The sequence below is a fragment of the Nannobrachium achirus genome (genome assembly GCF_963921795.1).
Source record: "Nannobrachium achirus genome assembly, chromosome: 3".
Classification (NCBI taxonomy): Eukaryota; Metazoa; Chordata; class Actinopteri; order Myctophiformes; family Myctophidae; genus Nannobrachium; species Nannobrachium achirus.
The window spans coordinates 39,457,749-39,481,951 of NC_137812.1; the positions used below are offsets into that span (position 1 = coordinate 39,457,749).

Genomic DNA, 24,203 nt, shown 5'->3' on the forward strand with positions numbered 1-24,203 from the left:
AGACACCCAGAGAGACAGACACAAAGAGAGAGAGAGAGACAGAGAGAGGTTGTTTGTTCTCCTGTGTTATTATGCCCACGCTCGACACGAGCAGTTTGTACAACTTGTATGGTAAACAAATTAGAGGACAGACGACGAAGGATTTGAAGTGCAGGGGTGGAAGAGAGCCAGTGCTTTTTTATTTTGAAGAGTGAGGGAGAGAGAGGAGGTGATATTACTACTGTACACAGTAAAATACTGAGTTAATTTAACTGAGAACTACAAATGTAACCAAATTGGTCACATTTGTACACTCTCATAGAGCTACACATCCGTAAAGTTTCATTGGGTTACATGTGTACTCTCTCAAGCCTAATCTATACTCCGTCCAAGCTCACAACGCAATGGAAGCTTTTAGGTCTTCTCTTTTCGACGTGAGACACGGTCATGCAACGAAGAATGAACAAGACATCCCATTATATGAAGTCTCTGAGGCAGCAAAAGTTTACTTTAAAACATTTAATAGTGCACTGTGATTAAACTGTACAGAAATAATATTAATAAAAAAGATAAAACCTTTGTTCATTTCTGTAACATAAAGCTTAACATTTACAATAAAATAACATGGTATGATACAAAACAAACATAATATCTGAGGTATAAATATATGGGTTTTAAATTAACTGTCATTGTCATGCGTTATTCTTATTTGGCAGGAATACAGTTAATGTACAAACACGTTTATGATATGAACAATGGCTTTAGTGAATTAATTATAGAACAACATAAAATAAATGTGAGCTCTCAGATTGAAACGTGAGTAATATGACTTAAGAGCAACTTTGTTATGAGGTCTTAAAAAGTCTTACTTCATTTAAACACTGACAAGACGGTACAGATAAAGAAGCTTGCACGTAGATTATGTATTTCCTTCTTTTAAACCACACAGAAACATTCTCTCAGCCCTCATTGCCTTTTCTTTACAGTAAAACCTGTAAAATCCCCACCTTTATAAAAGGACATTCTCTGTTCTTTTTTACTTCTCACGTTCGCTCTCAAAAGGTAATTCAGCGGTTTCCGCTGCAAGTCAGAACAGAACAAATTCTGTCTGCTCTCACGGGATTGTGAGGGTTGTTTAAATTTTACTCCCATTATTTATTTTTTTTTTTTTTTATGTTTGGCCCACAAACCAAAGCATCCGAGCAAAAGGTTTGTCTGTGTCCTTATCAGCACTGAGACTGACGTAGTAGTTTGGTTTGGCTTCTTTAAACATTTCTTTTGGCTTTTTTTTCTAAATTTGGTCCATCATAAAGCTTGGTCTTAATTAAAAGTTGTGTTATCGTTTAAGGTATGCAACACTTCCTCCCGGTGCCTCTGTATAGTTTTCTTAAGTTTTGTGCTTACGCGTCGTCAGCACACATTATTTTGCAAAGCTGTGACAGGGCTAAATCCAGGTATGTAGAATGCCTCGCATCATAACATGAAATGTAACAAGCTTCAAGAAAACACACCCTTGCTTTATATCACCAACAATACTGATTAACACTGAATTCTCATGAAAATACTCTTAATAAGGGAATGAAGAAGAAACCTGTTTTGGGATGTTGGTTGTATGTAAGCCATCTGTACATGATTTCCTATTGGTGAGCCAGCCACCACAATCGATGTGTCTCTGGCCATTGGAACACTAAAGCCCTCTGTTTTGTCTAGCCACCTGTCATCTCACATCCTGTTCACCATTTAACCACTTTCCAAAAAAAGAGTCAATCTACAAGCGAGCTTGTGTAAATTGGCTATTGTCGAAAAGCTCAAGTGGTCAAAACTCACACTGTATATTGCCAGCACATTCATTCATTCATTATTTTCACTATTATCCCCAATGGATTCATCCACCGACTGATAATATACGGTATATTCATTGCTCTGCCTACAATCTATGTTTTGCTGTAACAGAAAAAGGAACATATGCACATCAAGAACTATTGGGAATAGTTTCAGAATACTATATGTACACACTGCAGCTGGACACCTGGAAACCAGTGCGCATACATACTTATATATCGTCGCTGTCGGGTGGAAACCTTGTATCTCCAAGTTTCAAATTGGTACGTTCTTTCGCAAAGCAAAGCCCTGCTTCACCATACAAGGCCGTCGCACAAAAGTTGTGAAAACAGCAGATCTACAAGCACACAACGCCGTTGTGTGCTAAAATGATAAACGCAATAAACGCAAAACGAACGGTTTTGGACAAACAAGGTTTTCACACGACAACGACGATATCAACCACTTTTATGTGCTTACAAGTGCACATAGACACATACAGTACATACACGTACACATTACACATACATTACATACATACATACATACACACACACACACACACACACATTGAATCCCCTTGCTTCTCAGAAGCAGTAGCGTTCTCTGGATATGGTTGAACAAAAGTGACATCACAACCACAACTCTTAACTTGGGAGGGGAAATGACGACGTCACATCTTTGTGGCACAATCAGAGCATCCGTGATCCAGGGTTTGTCCATATGACTTTAGTATGTATAGAGAGTTTTAGATATCACAATATTATATGTCGCTTAATGTTCACAATGGGGTTCAAAGTGTAGTCCCAACAGGCAGGCCAGGCGTTCAAATACGTTCTTTTGTGATGTTTTGTCAACCAAAACTGCACTTTGGTCCTTTTACTTCTCCATTGACACTGTGAAGGAGTCACGTATCCGCACCACCTCAGCAGCACACAAGTGACCATACAGCTTATTGTACCATTCTGGGAACCGACCCCTGAACAGACAGAAAGACACACAGACACAGAGAGAGAGCGTTAATGATTTCATCTTAGTCGACATCCATGCATTCATTATTATTATTCATTTATTTTTGTCAACCCCCATGCAGTGGTGTAAATGAAATAAGTACATTTACTTAAGTACTGTACTGTACTGTAAGTGCAATTTTGAGGTTTTGGTACTTTACTTGAGTATTTTCAATTTCCAATACTTTTACTTCTACTCCACTACATCTCAGATCCAAATATTGCACTTTTACTCCACTACCTTTATTTACTTTAGTTACTAGTAACTTTAGTTACTAGTTAGTAACTTTGTAGATATACATTATAATATTATAAAAAATACATTAACCACTTTAGTCCTAGTTTATACCTAGGCTATTTGAAAATAGCAGAGCTTGTAGATCTGCTATTTAAAAAATGATGTACTTTAATTTTAATACTTTAAAGGAGTAGTTCACCCCCAAAATGACTTTTTCTCTATTGATTACTCAGGCCATGGAGAGTAGAGTTCAATAATATTTTTTGGTTTTTGTCACATTCCTAAGACAAAAATGTGATAACAATAAATTTACCCCCATTGATTCCGGATAGTGACCCATTTCGAAACAGGTCACCATCCGGAATCAATGGGGGTAAATTTACTTGAATCAAAATGTTGTCTTAGGAATGTGACAAAAACCAAAAAATATTATTGAACTCTACTCTCCATGGCCTGAGTAATCAATAGAAAAAAAGTCATTTTGGGGGTGAACTACTCCTTTAAGTACATTTTGATGCCAATACGTTTGTACTTTTACTCTAGTAGTGCATTTTGAATTCTGGACTTTTACTTGTATAACAGAGTATTCCTATATTGCAGTATTGATATTTTTACTTAAGTATCCACCACTGACCTGCAGTCGGTCCTGGAGATGTGCGTGAGGCGGGACTTGTTGGTGCCGCAGGGCTCGATGAAGTAGCGCGAGGTCAGGACGTTGGCCCGCACGCCCAGCACCGGAGCCCCCGCATGCTCCACGGAGGTGCACACCAACGCACACGCACCTTTAGGCAGGTCAGTCAGCCACGTCCTGGGGGTGGGGAGAGAGCACACCGAGATGTTAGCATGGGTTGAGAGGGTGCGGGGCAAAGCGAGAGAAAGAGAGAGAGAGAGATCATGGAGAGAAAGAGCATGAGACGCAAGTTGCAGACACACTCGACAGAGAGCAGACGGTTGCTTATCTCCCGATTTAGGGAGTCTTACTGGTTATTTTTGGCTAATGTTCCTCAGAGTAGGGAGGCTAGGGGTTCAAGTGGTTAATGTAAAAAAATAAAAGTTGACTCTGTTCGTACCTGAGCACCACGTGGTCTCTGGTGGGGTGCGGGGCCATGGCGTTCCGCACGTACTGGTAGACCTCCGTCCTCTCGTCCAGGGTCTCTGCCACCCGGCTCTCCAGCAGGTCCTCGTCCCAGTGGGCCTGCTCCCGCAGCACCCGGGTCAGGACCTCTTCGGGGCTGGCGGGCACCTCGATGGTCGCCTTCCACAGCCGCAGCGGAGAGCCGTCGTTCACCTGGACACACGGCACGGCACAGATGGAGGATTGAGGGTTAGGTACCACTGCTGATTGATCCTTCTTCTAAATCAGTGGTTCTCACACTTTTTTGTGTCAAGGACCCTAAAAATTACATGTATTTGGCCACGGACCCCTATCTCAAAATATGTTGTGCAAGGGACCCCCAGAAGTAAAATTTGTGTTACAAATACGGCCTATTTGGTCGTACAAGAGTATTGTGCAAAAGTAGCGGAAATAGCTGATCGCATTGAGTGGTAATGCTTTTGTGATTTTGTGGTTCAGCGACTTTAGCTATTTCCGGAACATTTTGAAAATAAATGAATAAATGGTAATGGTTCATTCTGTCTGTGGGTTTTATAAATATGTAACCAATGAAAAGTATTAACAAGAGCTTTTGACTAAATCTTTTGACTAAATCCTAACTAATCTGGATCAATTATTGGAACCCAGGTTCTGGTTTGGTTTTGGGCATACAAGGTTTCCCTTTGATATAATAAATAACACTGGCATGACATCAGGACTTCCTGGTATATACCAGTGAATACCAGCTGGACTTTTCTAAAAGGTTCCCAGTGGATTTTTCAGCTTCCAGCCGATAAAGACCCTCTGCAGGCCTTGAGTGACTCAAAATGAAGGACATCTGACATGGATCCTTGCAAGGGGCCCCTTCACACTGGACACAGGAAGTGGGGGGCCTGTGCTCTGTGTGTGTGCGTGTGTGTGTGTGTGTGTGTGTGTGTGTGTGTGTGTGTGTGTGTGTGCGTGCGCGTGTGTGTGTATGTGTGTGAGAGAGTGACTGCGCGTGACAAGCTGATGTCATTCTGGGACAGCGGCCAGTTTGCTGGGTTGGGAATGAGGAGCCCGGGGCCAGTTTCACACGGACGCGCTTCTACACAGGAAATAGGAACTGCTGTTTTTCCATTAGATATTCAGGAAAAGGAGTGTGTGAGGGAGAGAGAGAGAGAGAGAGAGAGAGAGAGAGAGAGAGAGAGAGAGAAATGAAATGTGTGCCGGTCGGTTGAGCCCTCTTACCTTCCTATAGGCCAGCTCTGCGTGCTCGGGGGTGGAGCAGCTGTCGTAGCCTCTGAACTTGTCCTTGGACTCCTTGAGCAGGGCGTCCAGGCTGTCTCTCAGGTAGCTCCTGTAGCCCCCCGGCCCGGCCTCCTCTCCCCCCAGCTCCTCCAGGCGCACGGGCAGCAGAGCCTGCTCCACGTACGAGTTCCTGCAGCGGCTCATCTCCTCTGGGATCTGCACGGGACGGTTGGGGAGACAGGACAATTAATAAGCCATTTTAGAACCTGGACAAGCAAATCTGTGTCCACTTGAGATTTCAACCGCTTTGACCGTTATTTTATGCTTTAGCTATTGAAAAATAGCAGATATACAGCTCGTAGATCTGCTATTTTTGAAAAACCAGATAAAATGTGTGCATGTCTGAATATTTTTGACCGGATACTATACAAATCTTCTAAACCCTTCTTCTAAAAATCAGTGGTTCTCGAACTTTTTCATGTCAAGGACGCCCAAAATTTGGCCGTGGACTCCCATCTCAAAATATGTTGTTCCAGGAACCCCCCAGAAGCAGATATTTGAGTTACAAATGTTTGCTTTTAAAAAGATATATTCAAATATTTGCTGTATGTGGGCTTGTATATCTGCTATTGTTCAATAGCTAAAGTATAAAATAATTCCAGGTCTTAATAGGTTAATAATCAAACTGTAACAACAACTTATGATCCACATGACTGCATGTCACAGTAGGTGAACCTCCTGCAAAACGAAATCTGCCAAAATAGCTCAAACCAAACGATCCGGGCTGCAACAAACAGCAATAATCTATTACAGTGTCCAATGGTTCTATTCCTTTCAGAGGCTTCTCCATCCTGATTAGATTCATAAGGTATTAAACCATGGGAAATGGAAAATTAATTTAAACTCAGACAGCATAATGGGCCACTGAAAATGGAAGCACAACACATCCTGTTTTCTTCCCTGCCTTTTGTTATTATTAACCCTATATGCTTTCTCTCTCTCCCCTTCTTGATCTCTTTCTCTCTCTCTCTCCCTTCTTGATCTCTCTCTATCCCTCTCTCTCTCCGTCTATCCCTCTGTCAGCATTGATTGAGTTTTCAGAGCATTATTGTCTAATATTAGCCGTAACAGAGAGGCTATCAGCACACTTGATTTGATCAGAGAAGGAAAATAAAAGCTTGTCTTCCACTTTTGCCCATCATCAGGCAAATAGAAATCAAATTACAAGAACACAATTAGCTGCTATAATGCAATTGTATTGTTATTCACATGGATCCCTTGCTTGTGGTCCTATTACGCAAAGGTCGTACCAGCAAGTGCTGCTCAGAGCCTATTCAGAGCCAACTGGTGCTGTCGTCTGAATTGTAAAGGGCTATTTCCCTTTGCTCTCCTTATATACGCAACATGACTTTTCTGAAGCTTTGTGGCACTAAGCTTGGGTGGCGGGGCGGGGGTGGGGAGCTCTTATGTGACTGCCCTTCCCACCATGGGACTTGAGCATTGTGAAAGGTAAGGAGGTCAGGAACCGTACAACCTGGGTATGTGTACACAGGGGAACGATAATAAGCAGATTTACCTTATGTAACCATAACATTCCTTTGGGCGAGTGACGGCTGTGAGTGTGAACTGACGTCTGGTAACCAGAGGAACTGGGACTAGAGCGTGTTTACAGAACAAACACTGAGACACAAAGATGTCTGACAGTGAGATGGAACAGATAGGCCACGGGCGATGTTCAAGTCCTCGGTCTAGGACAGACCCTAAGCGGGAGTTGAACGTGCAGATCACAATCAGTAGATCATTCCATGCACTTTCAACCTGGTGTCTTTTTTTCTGGGTATTTCAGAATATCTTAAAAAAAGACACCAGAGTACGAGGGAGTACGTGGGCATGTCGATCGGCTATTTTCACAATAGAATCGTGATTATACAAAATGTAATGCCTCAACTCTTGTCAGGGTGGGGGGTCCCCAGTTCAAATAGGATTATTTTGGGGGTCGCGGCCTGAAAAGGTTGAGAACCACTGGTTTTCGGAGACCTTACTGACCTTGAAGAGTTTCCTGCACTCCTGGATCATGTGTGTCAGGCCGTGGGTGGCCGCCAGGTTCTCGTTCAGGTCCCGCTGGTCGGGCTTTCCCAGGTTCTGCTTCCTGTTCATCACCCTTTGACCCCAGGAACAGAAACGGAGGAAGACACAAGCGAGGACACGCCAAAAGTTAGCGACATCATCCATCATCCAGATAGGTGGTAAAGGAAGGACGTAGGAGTGTGTGTGAGAGAGGAAAAAAAGCCCGTAGAATGGCTATTCTCGCGCAACACCATCATACAACGCAGAGTATAAAGTAGGGCAGTGGTTCTCAAAGTGGATTCCAGGGACTTTGTGGGTTCCTTTATGGGAGTCTAAATTGACCCATACAAGTCTGTAACTCTGACAGTGTACAAATGGAACCACGGGTTCATTTGGTTCCATTTGTACACTGTCAGAGTTAAGGGGAGACCTTGAAATTTGAAGGTGTGAGAAACACTGAAGTAGGGCCTAAGTTGTTAAAAGGAACTTAACCATTACGAACTTGATTCATATTCAGATTCCTTTATTTGCCATTGTGTAATACACACTGGAATTTGTTTTGGTATATTACATGTTTGCATTCAATTCATTTTTTCACATATAACATAAACAAACACAAAACAACACCGACAGAACGCAACACACGTAGTCACGTAGATGAACCCTGTTGTGCCTAATAAAGATCAATGTAATGTACATTTCTTAATCAGGTTGAAATATTTCCTCTTTTTTTTAGTTGACATAACCTCTCTGCTTCCCCTGACCTCCTACTTCTCTAGAGGTTGTCCTTATCACTCCCTCCTCTCTCTCTACCTACAGCATCCTGCTCCAGTTTCTGTAATCTCTAGCAGCGTGACCTTTTTCCTGTTTTGAGAACATGTGGTATATTCCACGTTGTGCAAAGCCGTTGCTGCGATCACAATGCTCATGTTGATAGACAAAATAAAGGAATTGGGTTGATTAAGGTGAAACGGCCACAGAAGCACGCACGCCCGCACACACGCGCACGCACGCACGCACGCACGCGCACACACGCACACACACGCACACACACACACACACACACACACACACACACACACACACACACACACACACACACACACACACACAAACTAACTATACTTGTAAGGACATTGATGTTTTTTTACAGCAATTGTAAATTGACTATTTTCAGTGCCCTTTCAACCCCTAAACTTAACTTTTAAATGCCTAATCCTAACCCAAACCCCAAACTGAAACTTTTCCTAACTCTTAACTAGCCTAACTCCCCAAATCCTTTACCATAAAACAACCATTTCTCTTGAGAGACCAGTCCTCATGTCTATTTCTTGAATTCTACTACACTTTAAGTCATGGTGGCATTTGGCCAGTACGTAAGCACACAGACACACACACACACAGTCACACACACCTGGGGGAGGAGCTCTCCTTGCGGCGCAGGGTGTTGAGGTGGAAGAGGGAGGGGGCTAGGCAGACGGCCAGGTTGGTGGGGGTCATCTGGTTCTCAGCCACGGCGGCCGTCACGTCGCTCAGCAGACACAGCAGCGTGCGCAGCGCCTCACGGTTCTCGTCGGGTAGCAGCAGCACGGCCGAGCGCGCAGCCTGCAGACGCAGCTCCTTGGGCATGTCTGCAGAGAGGAAGGCAGGGGGTTATTATTATTATTATTCAGACAGAGGAGCGGACCAGAGTGATGAGACGGAACACATCTCTGGTGAGCTCATGGTGGCTTTAACCTCTATCCGTCTGCAAGCTAGATAAGCAAAGGGAAAGTGAAAAGGGCAAAGGATGTTTTGAGTGTATACCACTGTTCCCCAGACAGTGGGTCGGGACCCATGTCTGGGTCGTGGAGACATTTTTAAGGGTAAATATCGGTGCCATGGCATTGGTCCGAAGGTTCATTAGTCCGAAGGTTCATTAGTCTGAAGGTTCATTAGTCGGAATTTGTTAAGAATACTATGCCTAACTCTAACCCTAACCCTAACCTTAACCTCAGTAACCCTAACTAAATTCGGACTAATGAACCTTCGGACTAATGAACCATCGGACTTATGGGCAGTCCCCTAAATATCCCCTATTTTTGGTTTCCTACGTATTTTTCTTTAACTCATTCACTGCCAATCCGGAATTTGATGTTTTGCCCATAGTGCCAGTGTGTGGCAGTGAATGAGTAAATAAATAGGCCTACATTCGAAAGATTCTAAAAATGTTTTCATCAGTTAAAACAATTCCAAAATTTCACAAAAATAATTTCAATAAATAAATACAAAAATTAAAACGTTTAAGAAGTATGTTGTCGTTGTAGCACTAAGATTATGTCTCTCATTGCACCTTTATCCAAGTCAATCACTTAAACCAGGACAGTCTGGTCGTCCCTGCCCTAAAGCTGTCTATGCTAGTGCCCAACCAACCATGAACCACAATAGGGTGTGCGTCATGTCAAGTGGCAGTTATATAAGTGCATATGTGTGTGTCTGTGCGTACGTGCTTGTGCATATGTGTTTGTGAGTACGTGCTTGTGCATATGTGTTTGTGAGTACGTGCTTGTGCATATGTGTTTGTGAGTACGTGCTTGTGCATATGTGTTTGTGAGTACGTGCTTGTGCATATGTGTTTGTGTGTACGTGCTGTACTACGTGCTGGTACTACATGCGTCCAACTCCCTTTTCTTTCCATCTCGTGTGTGCGTGTGTGTACTTATGATTATAGATTCTGCTATCTCAGTGATATATAAAAAGGCTATTTGTAACCCGTTGCCAATGGTGACTCAAGGCCAGATGAGCTAATACGGTAGTTGTCTGGATTTATGGTGCCATCTCTACCACATCATTTCACAGGTATTTCCTGCACTCATCTTGTTTGTTTTCCTCCCAGTTTCACAATCACTCATTACCCCCGCAGGCAAGCATCCACAGTTCCAAGACAATGCCAATGTGTGTGTTCTTCCACTTTCCTAAGCCTTATCTAATCCTGACATCTTAGGTGTGTTGTTGAGTGTGTGAGGTAGAGCAATGGATTTATGACTGAATGGAACTGTATATACAACATTTTGTGTTTATACATAGACAAGTACTTAAAAAGTGTGTGGAGTGTGTGTGTGTGTGTGTGTGTGTGTGTGTGTGTGTGTGTGTGTGTGTGTGTGTGTGTGTGTGTGTGTGTGTGTGTGTGTGTGTGTGTGTGTGTGCGTGCGTGTCCTTACATTGGTAGATCTGAAGGAAAGTCTCAGACAGTTTACTCGTGAGCAGGGGCTCTGGTAGGTCCCTAAAATACTGCTTCAGCATGTCGGCGACGTCGTATGCCGATTGGCCCTCGTAGTTGACTCCGCCTCCGTCGGCACCGCACGTCTCGTTCATCTGGCGGAGAGCTTGGATGCGAGACTTCACCCCGGATTTCCTGAAGAGACCCACCTGAACGCAGGGAGACAGAGCAGAGGGAGGGAGACTATTACATCATGCACACTTTATGCATGGACACTGGGAATCAGCCTTGAGCTAAAGCTCCCTCCATAACCATGAAGAACCATAATCCATTTTGTCTTCCAGGAATATCTTAATGGATTCTCTGTACTCAACCAGTGGTGTAACGTAACTAAGCACATGTACTTAAGTAATGTACTTTTTGAGGTATTTGTACTTTACTTGAGTATTTCCAAATTCCAATACTTTTACTTCTACTCCACTACATCTTGGATCCAAATATTGTACTTTTACTCCACTACATTACTTTGAGAACTTTAGTTACTAGTTACTTTGCAGATATAAATGATTATATTATAAAACATACATTAATCCACTTTAGCCCTATTTTATACCTAGGCTATTTGAAAATAGACAATCTACAAGCTAAAAACACGTCGCATCGCGACGCGTTGTTTTTTTTTTTTCAAACATTTTGTACTTTTACTTTTGGTACTTTTTAAGTACATTTTGACACCAACACTCATACTTTTACTCAAGTACATTTTGAATTCTGGACTTTTACTTGTAACGGAGTATTTCTACATTGCATAAAAAATGGCAGTACTTTTTCCACCACTGTACTCAACGCACCCACGCACGCGCACGCACACACACACACTTGTGCCCGCGCAAACACGGAAGCTCATCTTTTAAAGCGGTGGGCTTTCACTTGGTTGTAGAGGAATGTTGTTCTGGACTTATCCCTGTAAACCCGGAGCTTTAAGTCAATACGGTTACATCACAACACAGCCTGTATTTACGCCACAATCCCACGACACCCAGCAGACATCTCTGCTGGGTGGAGGACTTCATCACTGGCCTTTTATGGCCGTTATACAAAATGGCAGCTTGTTCAAGGCGTGAGGGGAGAAAGGGCCTTTGGCTTGACCAGACAGAATAGTTTCCATGAGCTTTCACCACTTCCACACAGAGGCTCCTTGTCCAGCTGCGGAGAGAGAGAGACAGCCTTCCCTCTTTCTGTCTAATATTCTGACGTACATTAATAGCTATTTATGCCCATTTCACTCTTATTCTTTTGAGGTTTGGGAGGTTCGTTCTATTTCATTAGTTAATTTCGACATATGCCCACACATGCGCACACAGGCACGCACGCACGCAGGCACGCACGCACGCACGCACGCACGCGCACACACACACACACACACACACACACACACACACACACTTGGCACTGTCTCTTTATATTAAACAGACTGACACAGGTGACTAAACAGCTGGAAATTCTGACTCTCCACAGGCCTGCTCTTGCGTGTGTGTGTGTGTGTGTGTGTGTGTGTGTGTGCGTGTGTGCGTGCGTGCGTGCGTGCGTGCGTGCGTGCGTGCGTGTGTGCGTGTGCGTCTGTGCGTGCGTGCGTGCGTGCGCGTGTGTGTGTGTGTGTGTGTGAGTGAGCGAAAGAGAGACAGACAGAGAGACCTGTCTGACTCTATCTTACACAGCATGTGTGCCCTCAGTCAACACACTAAATTGAGTGTGTCCGTGCACACTTTATGTGTGCAGAGGGCAGGAGAATGGAAGAGACAGAAAGAGAGAGAAGGGCATGTATACATGGCATGCACACAGTGTTAAGGGTTGACGATTGGCGCCTTTTTCTTTTTCGTGGCCCCATGTTATGTAACAGAGCATGATAAAAACAGATGCATATTTGACTGATAGTGAATGTCTTAAAATACAGATCTTACATAACCAAAGAGCATTTCCCAGCACGTGTAAAATGGAGGCTGTTACTTAGATCAGTGGTTCTCAAACTTGGGGTCGGGACCGCAAGTGGGGTCCCGAAATTATTTTGTGGGGTCCCCAGATGCTTAGCTTAATGTCATTTCTTTTCTCACTCAATGGTAAACAAACAAACAAACACAGAGTATAAGTGTATACAGTGTATCTGCACATTTATGAAGTGACAATTTAAGGACTTTCAAGACCGTTTTAATACCAAACTGGCTAAACTGCCAAATAAGAGGCGAACATTGTGAAAATAGCCGATCTACTGTACATGCTTGTGAGCATGTAGATCTGCTATTTTCACAATATTTATCTGTGGAACCGAGTCACATTAAATGTAATACCTACAATTCCAAGTGCTTGTCAGGGTGGGGATCCCCAGTTCAAATATGTTTATTTTGGAGGTCACGGCCTAAAAAGGTTTGAGAACCCCTGACTTAGATGAAGTTCTGAAGTGCAGTATGACTGCCACATAATGACATATGGAAGGATTATGTCTCAATAAGTATAGATGCATGTGTGTGTCAATACGAGTGTGTGTGTGTGTGTGTGTATGCGTGTATTACCTGGTCTAAACATTGATTGCGTAAGTAGCGCATTGCCTGCTGAATGCCCTGGGGGAGGGGCTGGCCTGTGCGCTGGACATTGACTTGCAGTGGCACACCGAATACATTCCTGTCTTTGTAGTCCCGCACCTTGATCCGCTTCATAAACTTTGGCACAGCCCTGTAAAACACACACGCACACACACATTAAAAGTGCTGTACTGAACATCGAGTAATGCTATTCACACAACATTCTGCACATAATTAAACATTCTCCAAGCCGACGCGTACAGGAGCACACATGCCTTGGTTCAATAGGACTGCCCTGTATACATAAGAACTGCATGTTGTTATGCAACTGTGTGGCTGTGCTGGAAGATGATCTGCCTGATGCTTAAGTAAAGGAACAGCTTTTGTTGTGTGCCAACTTAAGTGAGACCTCGGACAAGAAATCCTTTACAAATAGCCACAGAATTACGGCTTTCATTTCTCATTATTCATTCATTTCATTATTTTTGTCTCATTGGGTCATTGTTAAGTAAATGTGATACGGACTGAGAGGAGGACGGATTGAATTGAGCCTCATGACTTCAAAATGTACAATTTGAAGGCTTTTCTGTAAGACACTTCCTGGGCGACAGGAGCCGTCCAAGTTTATGAGGGGGGTGGATAAACAGAGAGTGAGACGGGGGGGTCACAGTAAAGTCCGGAATGTTAATTTGACTGTTCGATAGGCCCTTATGACTCCGTTTTTACACTCAGAGTTGACTTGGCACTCTGGATTTTGCCGTATGTATGGGGTATCAAAGGGGAGGGCCGCTAATGCCCTCACTCACTGTCTACTCTATACTATACCGGTATGTGTGTGACACAGAGAGAGTTAGAGAGAGAGAGAGAGAGAGAGAGTGTGGCAGGTCAATAACTGCTAATCCTAGGCTACATAGTACTAGGGTGTGTATCTCTCCGTGTGGGTGTTAGGTGTGTTTAGGAGAGATACAATGTGCATTTCTATGGAACAAATGGAAGGACAAGGAGGCACATTACTGATGTCAGACTGGGATCTTTGAATATGTGCAGGCCTCCGGCGCTAGGAAACAAGTGGCCTCTGTCTTTCAGAGGGCTGTCGTCAGCCTCAACCTATCATAAGACTGACATGACTCCTTTTCTAGCCTGAGGCTAGGGAAGAAGGGAAGATTTATAAATGCTTAAGCTTAAGTATGTATAAATTAAATTAAAATAAAATTTACCGTGATGCGTTGTGACCTTGGACTAAGTATGAATCTAAATATCGTCACTGTCGGGCAGAACACCTCGTATCTCCAAGTTTCTAATTTGTATGTTTTTCCGTAAAGTAAAGACCTGGTTCATCACACAAGACTATTGCACAAAACTAGTGAAAATAGCCGATCTACAAGCACACAACGCCTCGCGGTGTGAGGCGTTGTGTGCTTGTAGATCGGCTATTTTCACTAGTTTAGATAATTTTTAAAACGATAAATACAAAACGAACGGTTTTGGACATACAAGGTTTCCACCCGACAACGACGATATAAATGCACCATTTACCATTTACAGCTTTAAAGGGAAATGCTGCTTTCCTTTCCTTGACACCTCAATGTTCAAATGGTAAAAGAAAACAGGAAGGGAAGAGAGAAGAAGAGAACAGAGGAATGTGCAGCAGACGGAGAATGGGATTTGTAACACGCGGGTCCTAACGCTAGAGAGAGGAATTAGGGGGATGTCGAGTGACATTGGGCAGTCGTGAGGGGCAATAATAGCATGAGGCCTGTATTCAAGAGGAAGGGGGATAGAGCCGTGGTTGAGGGATAATTGTTGAGGGGAGATCTTTCCAACCGCCAGCTCTTGTTCTAACACTGCGCGCGTGAACGTCGGCTCTGATTGCCCTGTCGAGGAAAAGACAATGTACAGCCTTTCCCCGCAATTATTGGCCTGGGAAAAGAATGTTGAAACCCAACTCCTCGAGGCAGCCGTCAGTGTACTATACAATGACCTGCAGATGGGAGACGTAGTGGGCTGAGTTAAACACAGGGGAGAGTGGTGAATGTAAGTGGATTCGTTTTATTGGGTCAAGTAATTATGTCCACCTGTGTGTGTCCATCATCTCACCTGGTCACCGTTGCTTAAGCGCATACATATACTGTACATATAATGGCTTGCACTGGGAGCTTATGACTGACTTGGGCACAGTGCATTATCCCACGTATACGAGCATACTTTGCAACGTCTTCATGATGGCCAAAAAATATTAAACGTCACACATTAAGAAAAGGATTCCATGGTTCTCATTCACTCATTCAGCATAGCTACAATATCATATTCTTGTGACGCAGGTGTCAATAATTACGAATAAATACACTATAAAATATGTACATTTTTCCCAGTTTGGCTGTACAAATTCTACACGCCTGTTCTTGTTAGCAGTGTTATAGATAATTAATATATCCCCCCATGACATGTCTCGGTCAATCAGAATGATGTACAGTAGATCGTCACTGTCCGGCTGAAATACCCTTTTTTTAAATATATTTTCACTAGCTTATATCATTTTTAAAATGATAAATACAAAATGAATAAAACCTACAGTACAAGGTTTCGACCCGGAAACAACGATATGCCCTATAGGTGGTGAGTTATTGTTGGTTACTGTGGCATATGTACGCATGTTGTGGATGCCCTCTGCCCTGTGCACGCTCTGACTATTGCGTCCGGTGGTCCACTCACCAGCTGAAGCCATGTTTGTTGGTGGGAGTGTGCTTCTCCAGCAGGGCGGTGAGCTGCAGCAGGGACAGCTTCTGGAGCAGGTTCATCTGCAGCACTGACTGGCAGCCAATCTGGAGCTGGGCCGAGGCCAGGCTGGGCCGATGAGAGCTCTGGAAGCTGGGCCAGCGGAGCTTCTGAGGCCTGTAGGGGAGATATGATAAGAGGAACATTAACAACCCTGTATACTGTGTTGATCTTTGGCCCACTCCTTTTTTTTTTTGGTTAACTGAAAAAAATACCAAAAAGGTTCTTTCACTTGTTCTGTTCCCTAAGTCAGTGGTTCTCAAATTGTTTTGGGGGGTCCCCAGATGATTAGCGTAATGTACAACATTTATTTTTCTCTCTCAACAGTAAACAAACCAACATACAGTTTGAGTGTATAGAGGGTATCTGCACATTTCTAAAGTGACAAGTGAGGAATTTTTAATCCTCTAAAATGACTACTTAAACATTGGCCAAATTGTCGTATTTGAGGCAGAAGTTATGAAAATAGCAGATCTACATGCTCACAATGCCTCGCGTTTTGCGAGGCGTTGTGAGCATGTAGATCTGCTATTTTCACAACAGAAAGATTGAGAACTACTGCCCTACGTCAGCCATGGTCTATGCACGCCCACACATCTACGTACTACACGGTTCCAGACAGAGGGCCCCTGCCCTGGTTGCCATGACCTGCCTGCGAGTCATTTAATTTGTACTCATTTCCTTCGCTTGAACACCTGAAGCAGAGCTATGCATCCCTCTCTCCCGAAGTGCTCAGTGATCATATTTGGGATTACAGGGATTTATGCGTGTATCACTCAACAGCTTGTCGGGGCAATTGAATTCCCCATAATATCCCTCACCGATGGAATCCCGTCTGTGGATTCCTGAGAGAATGGCAACAGTCCCCATAGAGACCGCGGAGCATTCCAGAGTGCTCCGGCCGTGCACAGGCAGATTATGTAAGGAGAGTGGTCTCAACGCGTCCCGCCGTTTATCGCTCTGTGCCTTTAAGTCTTTCAACGGAAAACTTCTCCTTGTCACTGCACTGGGGTTTCTTTCACTCTTTCTATTGCACTCCGATTTGTCTGCCCTTTCCTTCCATGGCCCTTTGTCCCTGGGCCATTCAAACTAGTGTGAGGTACAGCCTGGCAAAGCCTAGAGACTAAGAAGCATCAGGTGGTTTGGTAACACTGGCCATTTGGCTTTTGGTTTTCTCTCTCTCTCTATGGCTATTAACAATCAAAAAGAGGGGGTTGTATTAGATCAGTGGTTCCCAAACGTTTTAGACCGTGAACCAAAAGAGAAATTAGACGTTTGCCCGAGACCCAAATGAGTGAAAATAGACGATCTACAAGCTCACAACGCGTCGCTACGTGCCGTGTTGTGAGCTTTTAGATCTGCTATTTTCACCACTTCTTAAACATATACCCACAAATGGGTCCCGACCCAGTGTTTGAGAACCAGTGCTCCATGGCTATTAACAATAAATCTAATCAATCAAAACGAGGGGGTTGTATGAGATTCCTACTGACCTGTTGGTGCGGGTCAGAGATGCTCCCACCCCCGAGTCTCGTCTCTCCCTCATGCCGTCCTCGCCCTCTCCCAGGGGGTTCCCCGTGCTGTCCTGATCGCTCCCGTTCTCCGTCTCCTCCAGTCTGTTCTGCAGAGGCGACGAAGGACACGGGGAAGCCGAATCCAGCGCCGAATCCGAGTCGCACTCCTCCTCCTCTTCCTCGTCCTCCTCCTCCTCCTCCTCGTCCTCGCGGGCCACGGCTGCGGACCAGGCGTTGACGAAGCGCTGCATGCCGCTGACGTGCTGGAGCACCTGGTCCAGCTTGCGCTCTTCGTCCTCCTCTTCCTCCTCTCTCTCGGAGTAGGGCACGTTGTCGTAGAAACTGAGCCGGCTGTCGGCGGAGCCCACGGAGCAGCGCCGCTGTCGCCTGCTCTGGCGTCCCCTGAGGACCACCGAGTTCCCGTTGTCGTTCCCGTTGCGCGCGCTCCCGTCCTGCAGGGCTTTGGGGAAGGTTCCGGGCTTGTGGCCCTCTGGCAGGTAGAAAAAGATCACGCCCTCCTCGTCCTCCTCCTCCTCTTCGTCCTCTTCCACCACTTGTCGGTTGTCGTTCCGGTCGCCATGGTTGTTCCTGCGGTTCTGCTCGTCCACCGTCCTCCTGCCAGCCTGGCAGGGTGCAGGCGGGGCCGACGTGGGCTCAGGCGTTGCCGGTTGTTGGCTGGAGGCCTGCTGCTGGAGAGCGCTGGAGAACGGGTCGAAGCCCTCTAAGTACATCCCTCCTCTCTTGCTGGAGCCTGCGGCCGTGCTGTGGCTGCGGGCTCGGGTCACAGGGCTTGGCGTGCTCACAGTGCTGCCGCTGCTGGCCTCGGACTGGCTGCTGCCGGTGCTGCCGCTGCTGGTCTGGGTGGAGTACGACACAGAGCGGTTCCGGTTCAGCGTCATGGTTTGGGTCGGGTTCCGGTTGTGGTCGAGGGCGATGCTAGAGATGTCCACGCAGTTGAGCCTTCGCAGTTTGTTGTCGTCCAGGCCCTCTTTGATGACGGGCCCGCTGATCTCCAGCTTGCCTCCGCTGGTGGTCAGCTTCTTCTTCCTCTTTGTCGAGGTGCCACTCCACAAGTTCAGACTCTCCATCCTCTTGAGGAAGCTTTTCGCTCGCGAACGCGTGCTTTTGCCGCCGTCGCCGAATCCCCGCTCCAAGCATGCGCCCCCCATTCCCGATTTCACGTCGAAGGTGAACTGTCCGAGGGTCTCCAGGGGCGAAGGAGGCAGCACGTCAGACAGGGAATCCTCAATGGCACATCCAGACCCACCAGTGCCCGAGGACGAACACATGCTGGCCACGGAGCTGGCACGGGTGGCACCAGTGGGCAGAGCCTGAGTTGCCAGGGCCCCGGCATGATTCTTCTCTTCCTCCCTCCCTCCACTCCCACTACTGTGGATGGAGCCCACCTCCGGCTGCTCACTCAGATCACTCAGCACGCTCTCCGAACTGTGGCCCTCGCGGAGGGTGAGCGTGCCCGTCTGGGAGACCTGGTCCTGGGGGAAGGAGGACTGGGAGGGCCCTGCCGGCAGGGAGGAGAAGACCTCCAGCTCCTCCATGCGGGACCAGCGCTTGCTGTCTCTTTGGAAGGTCCATCGACCACTGATGGCACACGGTTCATCCTCATCCGAGTCCTCACTCTGCGAAACATTAGAGAGAGGGGGGTGTTGATAGGAGGAGAGGATAGGTGGGGAAGTGGAGGATGAAAAAAAGAGAAGTGTGGAGAGCAATCGTTAGGAAACATTATGCACTTCAGTTTTCCATTGACTTTCTGCCATTCTTAACCATGATCCAGGAAACATTTTTGGAGTTCTAGATTTGTTTTCTAAAATGTCGCAGTTTTCCAGAAGTGATTTCTATTAAGACTTCCATTATAAGCTCTTGTTGGCAAAAAAGAAATCCTGACATTCATTTGTCATTTGAAGTATTTCCTAAAATGGAAACACATCACAAGTGGCATTACAGTAAGTGTAGTCTTGTGGTTGAGCATATGACTATATCGTCACTGTCGGGCAGAAACCTTGTATCTCCAAGTTTCAAATTTGTATGTTTTTTTTCCCGCAAAGTAAAGCCCTGCTTCATCATACAAGGCCGCCGCACAAAAGTCGTGAAAACAGCAGATCTACAAGCACACAACGCCTTGCGATGCGTGATTCACTAGTTTAAATCATTTTTAAAATGATAAATACAAAACAAACGGTTTTGGACATACAAGGTTTCCACCCGATGACGATGATATGAATAGTCATCCTCAATTGCCTCCTGACTGCTGCTTGGACATTGCAAACAGATAACCACATTAACCCTAGCATCTCTATTCTGGGCATGTCATAATAGGAAAACATTTCCCAAAAATAGCCAAATTCAATCACTGAACACTGCATTTTGAAGTTGTTGATCCGTAAATGTCCGCTAAGAGATTTGTCGGAGAGGGAATAAGGAGGGGCCATGGATAGAGCCCTGTGGTACCCCGGTCAACGAAGTATACAGGGTTTAAGTGGTTAAGTCACATATCCAGAAAGACCCCCCCCCCCATTCTGGTTAATCTATCTCTCGCCCCAAAGGGAGTCCAGGAAATTCCATCCTGACCCCCAGAGTTCACTATGAAGTCGGGCAGGCTAGGGTCAACCCCCCTACAGTTTCTCTGTCTGTCTGTCCCTTTATGTCTCTCTCTAACACACACACATACACACGCACGCACGCACGCACGCACGCACGCACGCACGCACGCACGCACACACAGGAACACAAACACACAGAGACCTGAATGTGATACAGGGGTGCAACAACTTCAGTGTTCCCATAAGCTAATCTGCCTAAAGCCTTGTTCATAAAAGATAAACATCTCTCTTTGACAACCATATATTCATGCGCACACACGCACACACACACACACACGCACGCACGCACGCACGCACGCACGCACGCACACACACACTGAGCTGGGAACACAGGAAGCCAGAGAGCCGAGAAGTCGCTTCTTCACGGCTCCTAATAACGGTGGCGACCAAAGTCCATAAAACCAAACCACAGGCCACATTTTAACAGCCCCCCCCCCCCCCCCCCCTCACCTCTCTGTGCCCCCACCTCGGGCTTTGATGTGAACCACTGAAAACTCTCTATTCCTCTCTAGAATGTAAAGAAAGTACTTTTAGCTCATATAAGCTCAATCCTTATATGAGCATACCTATATCACTGCCTTCAGTGGATTTCATTATCACACATATTTGGAAGATGGAATTTGAAATAAAGAGGTATTCTGTTTGAAACGGGTGCACTCATCCTCAAACCGTCTCACATCAATAGTGGGAACTTTGAACCTCAAAAGGCCGATCAAAAACCCAAATAAGATATAGAAGATATGTTTACTGCAATAAAAGAAACAGACAGAGAGAGAGAGAGGGACTAACAAGAGAGGGAGAGGGCAAGAGATTTGAGAATCTGAAGACGTGAAGAGATCAATGCATTCCTAAGCTGACTGGGAGGGGGGGGGGGGGGGTCATCCCACAAAGAGAGCAAATACCCTCTTTGACTCCTCTACTCTTCTCTGTTGACTCCTGAAATGAAAGGTGACGCGGAGAGGGTGGCCTAATGAATACCGCTACACACGGAACAAGGATGATACTGTGTGGCACTTAAGGCTGTTAGAGAGTTTTAGGAAAAACAAAAACAAGGTCACAGATTGTCACTGTATGTTAGTGTGTCGTGACAAAAAGTGGGTTAGCTGTGTTAACTGGCTCGGAGAAATAGAAAAACGGATACCTTCCTGGAGGGATCTTCCATAGCTAATGGAAATGGTGAGCCAAACGTATGAGGAAGTGTTTGAAAGAGATGAGGAGTAGGTCTTGATAAGGGGAGGTCCTGGTCAATGCAACCCCTTCATTTTGACATTCAAATACCCGCCCTTAGGGTCCTTGCAACACGCTTGATAAATAAATTCAACAGGTGCCTTGTCATTAGGCAGAGTTGAGAGAAAACGCAGCAGTGTTCAATTCAGAAAGGCCAATTGTGGTTGATGTGAAGAAGGGAGTTTTTGGAAAGAGGTGAAAGTGTGCATGCATGTGTGTGCTTGTGTGACTGTGTGTGCCAATATTCTGTCTCTATTCTTTAATCATGACCTGCTTTTCGTCTGCGCACTAACCTTCACTTAAGGTAACGCACGTTGCGTTGCATTTCACTGTATGAAAAATGCTAAGGTTCAATTTTGATTTGATACTTACTCTCTTTCTTTGAGGCGATATCTCGAGTCTCATTAGTGCACACTTGTTGAGGGTGTTGAGTCTCCTGCAAATACAAACACACGTACACGCAGAAACGTTATAAGTAAGTATTGCAAACTTCTCACCACTTTACAGGATATATCGTCGTTGTTGGGTGGAAAACTTGTAGGTCCAAGTTCGTTTTGTATTTATCGTTTTAAAAATGAACTAAAGTAGTGAAAATAGCAGATCTACAAGCACACAACGCCTCGCACCGCGAGGCGGTGTGTGCTTGTAGATCGGCTGTTTTCACTACTTTTGTGCGACAGCCTTGTATGATGAAGCAGGGCTTTACTTGGTGAAAGAACGTACAAACTTGAAACTTGGAGATACGAGGTTTCTGCCCGACAGTGACGATATGCTGTGATGTGGGACAGAAATAGTCAGAGGAGGAAGAAAGACATGGAGAGAGAGATATATGGGGAGTGGGGGGCATCCAGACTGACTAATGAGCTGCTGATAGACACGCCACAGATCTCAATGGGAACGGAGAAAAGAGAGGGAACGGAGAGAAAGAAATCTGCCGGACCGGTGACGAAAACTTAGGGAGGGGACAGAAAGCTTATCCCCCCAGCCACCTGGCGAGGGGGTGAAGGGGGGGGGGGGGGTCGCTCCCTCTGGAGTGCTGTTAGAACAGATCATGTGACAACGGAGAGAGAGAGACGGAGAGGATAGGGAATTGGGGAGACGGGTGAAAATCTGGCAGGAGAGTAGAGATTGAAGCGATAGCTTCCAGATGCTATGGAGGGACACCTGCTGTGGTTTAGGGCTACAGAGCCAGAATTTGAGGATGGAGTCCAACTCCATTAAAAAGCCATTAACCTCCTCCCCTTCGTATGGTAATTTATACAGCAGTGGCACGACACAGCACTGCAAGGTCAGTCCTCTCCGGCGCTCGCTAGGCTCTCTTGTGTTCCCTGACTTTCCATTTCTCCAAACGCACTCCAATTACTGGCAATTGAAGATGGCACTGTTTGGAATTTAAAGTAATTAGTGTCTCCATATTCAATATGCACACATGACGCCTAAGGGCGACAAGTGACCTTGGGCGAGGTGGTCGCACCATGTCTTGGCTGTCTGTACAGTGATGCATATCGGACCAGTTACCCATATATGGAGACCCCTGGTACCCATATATGAAGATGCTGTGAGACCCCAAACATGCTTACTCAGTTATTTGTTATGTGAAAATCCTATGACGTCTATCACATCTGACATCATACATACAATCCCTTTCATGCCCATATATGGAGATCCCTGTCTGTAGAACCAGCCACACAGATACAGTATGGGCTGTCTTCCTCCATATATGGGCATTCCCATATGAAGTCCTGTTAGATATGGGGTTATTATTGATGACATCAGGGATCTTCATATACCGTATGGGCATAAAAGGGATTCTGTTAGAAATCACAGTGATGTCAGAGCGGAAAACCCATAGACCGGAAAACCCATAGACAGTAAAAAAAAAGCACACGTCCGTCCGTCCGTCCGTCCGTCCGTCCGTCCGTCCGTCCGTCCGTCCGTCCGTCCGTCCATCCAGACAGACGGACGGATGGAGACATGATGTGCTGTTTCACATACTCAACTGCGACCTTCGGTCGCAATAATATATCTCATTACTCATTACTGCAATTGTAGATGTGTTTTCCCTGTTTCAGAATCAATAAAGCTGTGGATCATTTTGCCTCCCTGTTGTGACAGAGGCATAAAGTATCATAAGAGGGATCATAGCGTGAGCAGGGATGAAACAAGATATGTTATCTACTGGGATAACACACACGCTCCTAATGGCAGAGCGCTAAATGCTCTCAGTCCTTGGGCGAAAGGAGAGGAGGGGAAAAATTATAATAAAAGGGAGAGAGCAGGGACGTGCAGAGAATGTTAGAGAGGCAGGGGCTGAAATGTCTAAAGGGGCCTTTTGGTGGAAATATCGAAAATAGCCGACCTCCAAGCTCACAACGCGTTGCGCTGTGACACGTTGTGAGCATGGAGGTCGGCTATTTTCGGTGCTTGATACCACACTGAACTAAGCATAATCAAGTCAATACTGGAGATGTGGCGTAACGGCATGGATTTCTACACAAGAGTATTTGGACAAGGCAATTCTCTTGTATGCTGCCTTATGGTATGGAAAGAGCGCGTTTGCAATTCTTTCACCATAGAAAAAACTGCATTCATGGTCTGGAGAGGGCACTTTTTATAGATGGATAAAAGGGCAGGGGCTCAAGCCCCCTTTGATGTAGGCCTATATGTGTGCACGTGCCTGAGAGAGAGGGAGGTAAAGATGGAGAGAACCACACAGTAAGAGAGTGAAAGGTAGAGAGGGCTCCAAGCTGCTTATCAAGGAACGCTTTCATCTCATCTGCAAGTTTCCGACGCACGCCACCTTTTGAAGTTCCCTCCTCACGGTTTCATTTGGGCAAAACAAGAGATAATACGGAT

At 45.4% G+C, this 24,203-nt stretch overlaps 1 protein-coding gene across 2 annotated transcripts in view; it reads right to left on the bottom strand.

Moving 5' to 3' along the window:
• Window positions 1-516: 516 nt before the first annotated feature.
• Window positions 517-24,203, bottom strand: part of dlc1 (DLC1 Rho GTPase activating protein) — a 129,344-nt gene continuing 105,657 nt past the window's right edge. For both annotated transcript variants that reach the window (XM_080722891.1, XM_080722892.1), the window contains 11 exons: window positions 21,720-21,783; window positions 17,482-19,139; window positions 15,926-16,105; window positions 13,205-13,364; window positions 10,639-10,846; window positions 8,853-9,069; window positions 7,418-7,532; window positions 5,372-5,587; window positions 4,119-4,336; window positions 3,683-3,856; window positions 517-2,779 (listed from right to left, as the gene is read on the bottom strand). In XM_080722891.1, coding sequence (XP_080579017.1) covers window positions 2,680-2,779; window positions 3,683-3,856; window positions 4,119-4,336; window positions 5,372-5,587; window positions 7,418-7,532; window positions 8,853-9,069; window positions 10,639-10,846; window positions 13,205-13,364; window positions 15,926-16,105; window positions 17,482-19,139; window positions 21,720-21,783 — 3,310 coding nt within the window. In that variant the 3' untranslated portion in view covers window positions 517-2,679. The remainder of the gene's footprint in view (window positions 2,780-3,682; window positions 3,857-4,118; window positions 4,337-5,371; window positions 5,588-7,417; window positions 7,533-8,852; window positions 9,070-10,638; window positions 10,847-13,204; window positions 13,365-15,925; window positions 16,106-17,481; window positions 19,140-21,719; window positions 21,784-24,203) is intronic.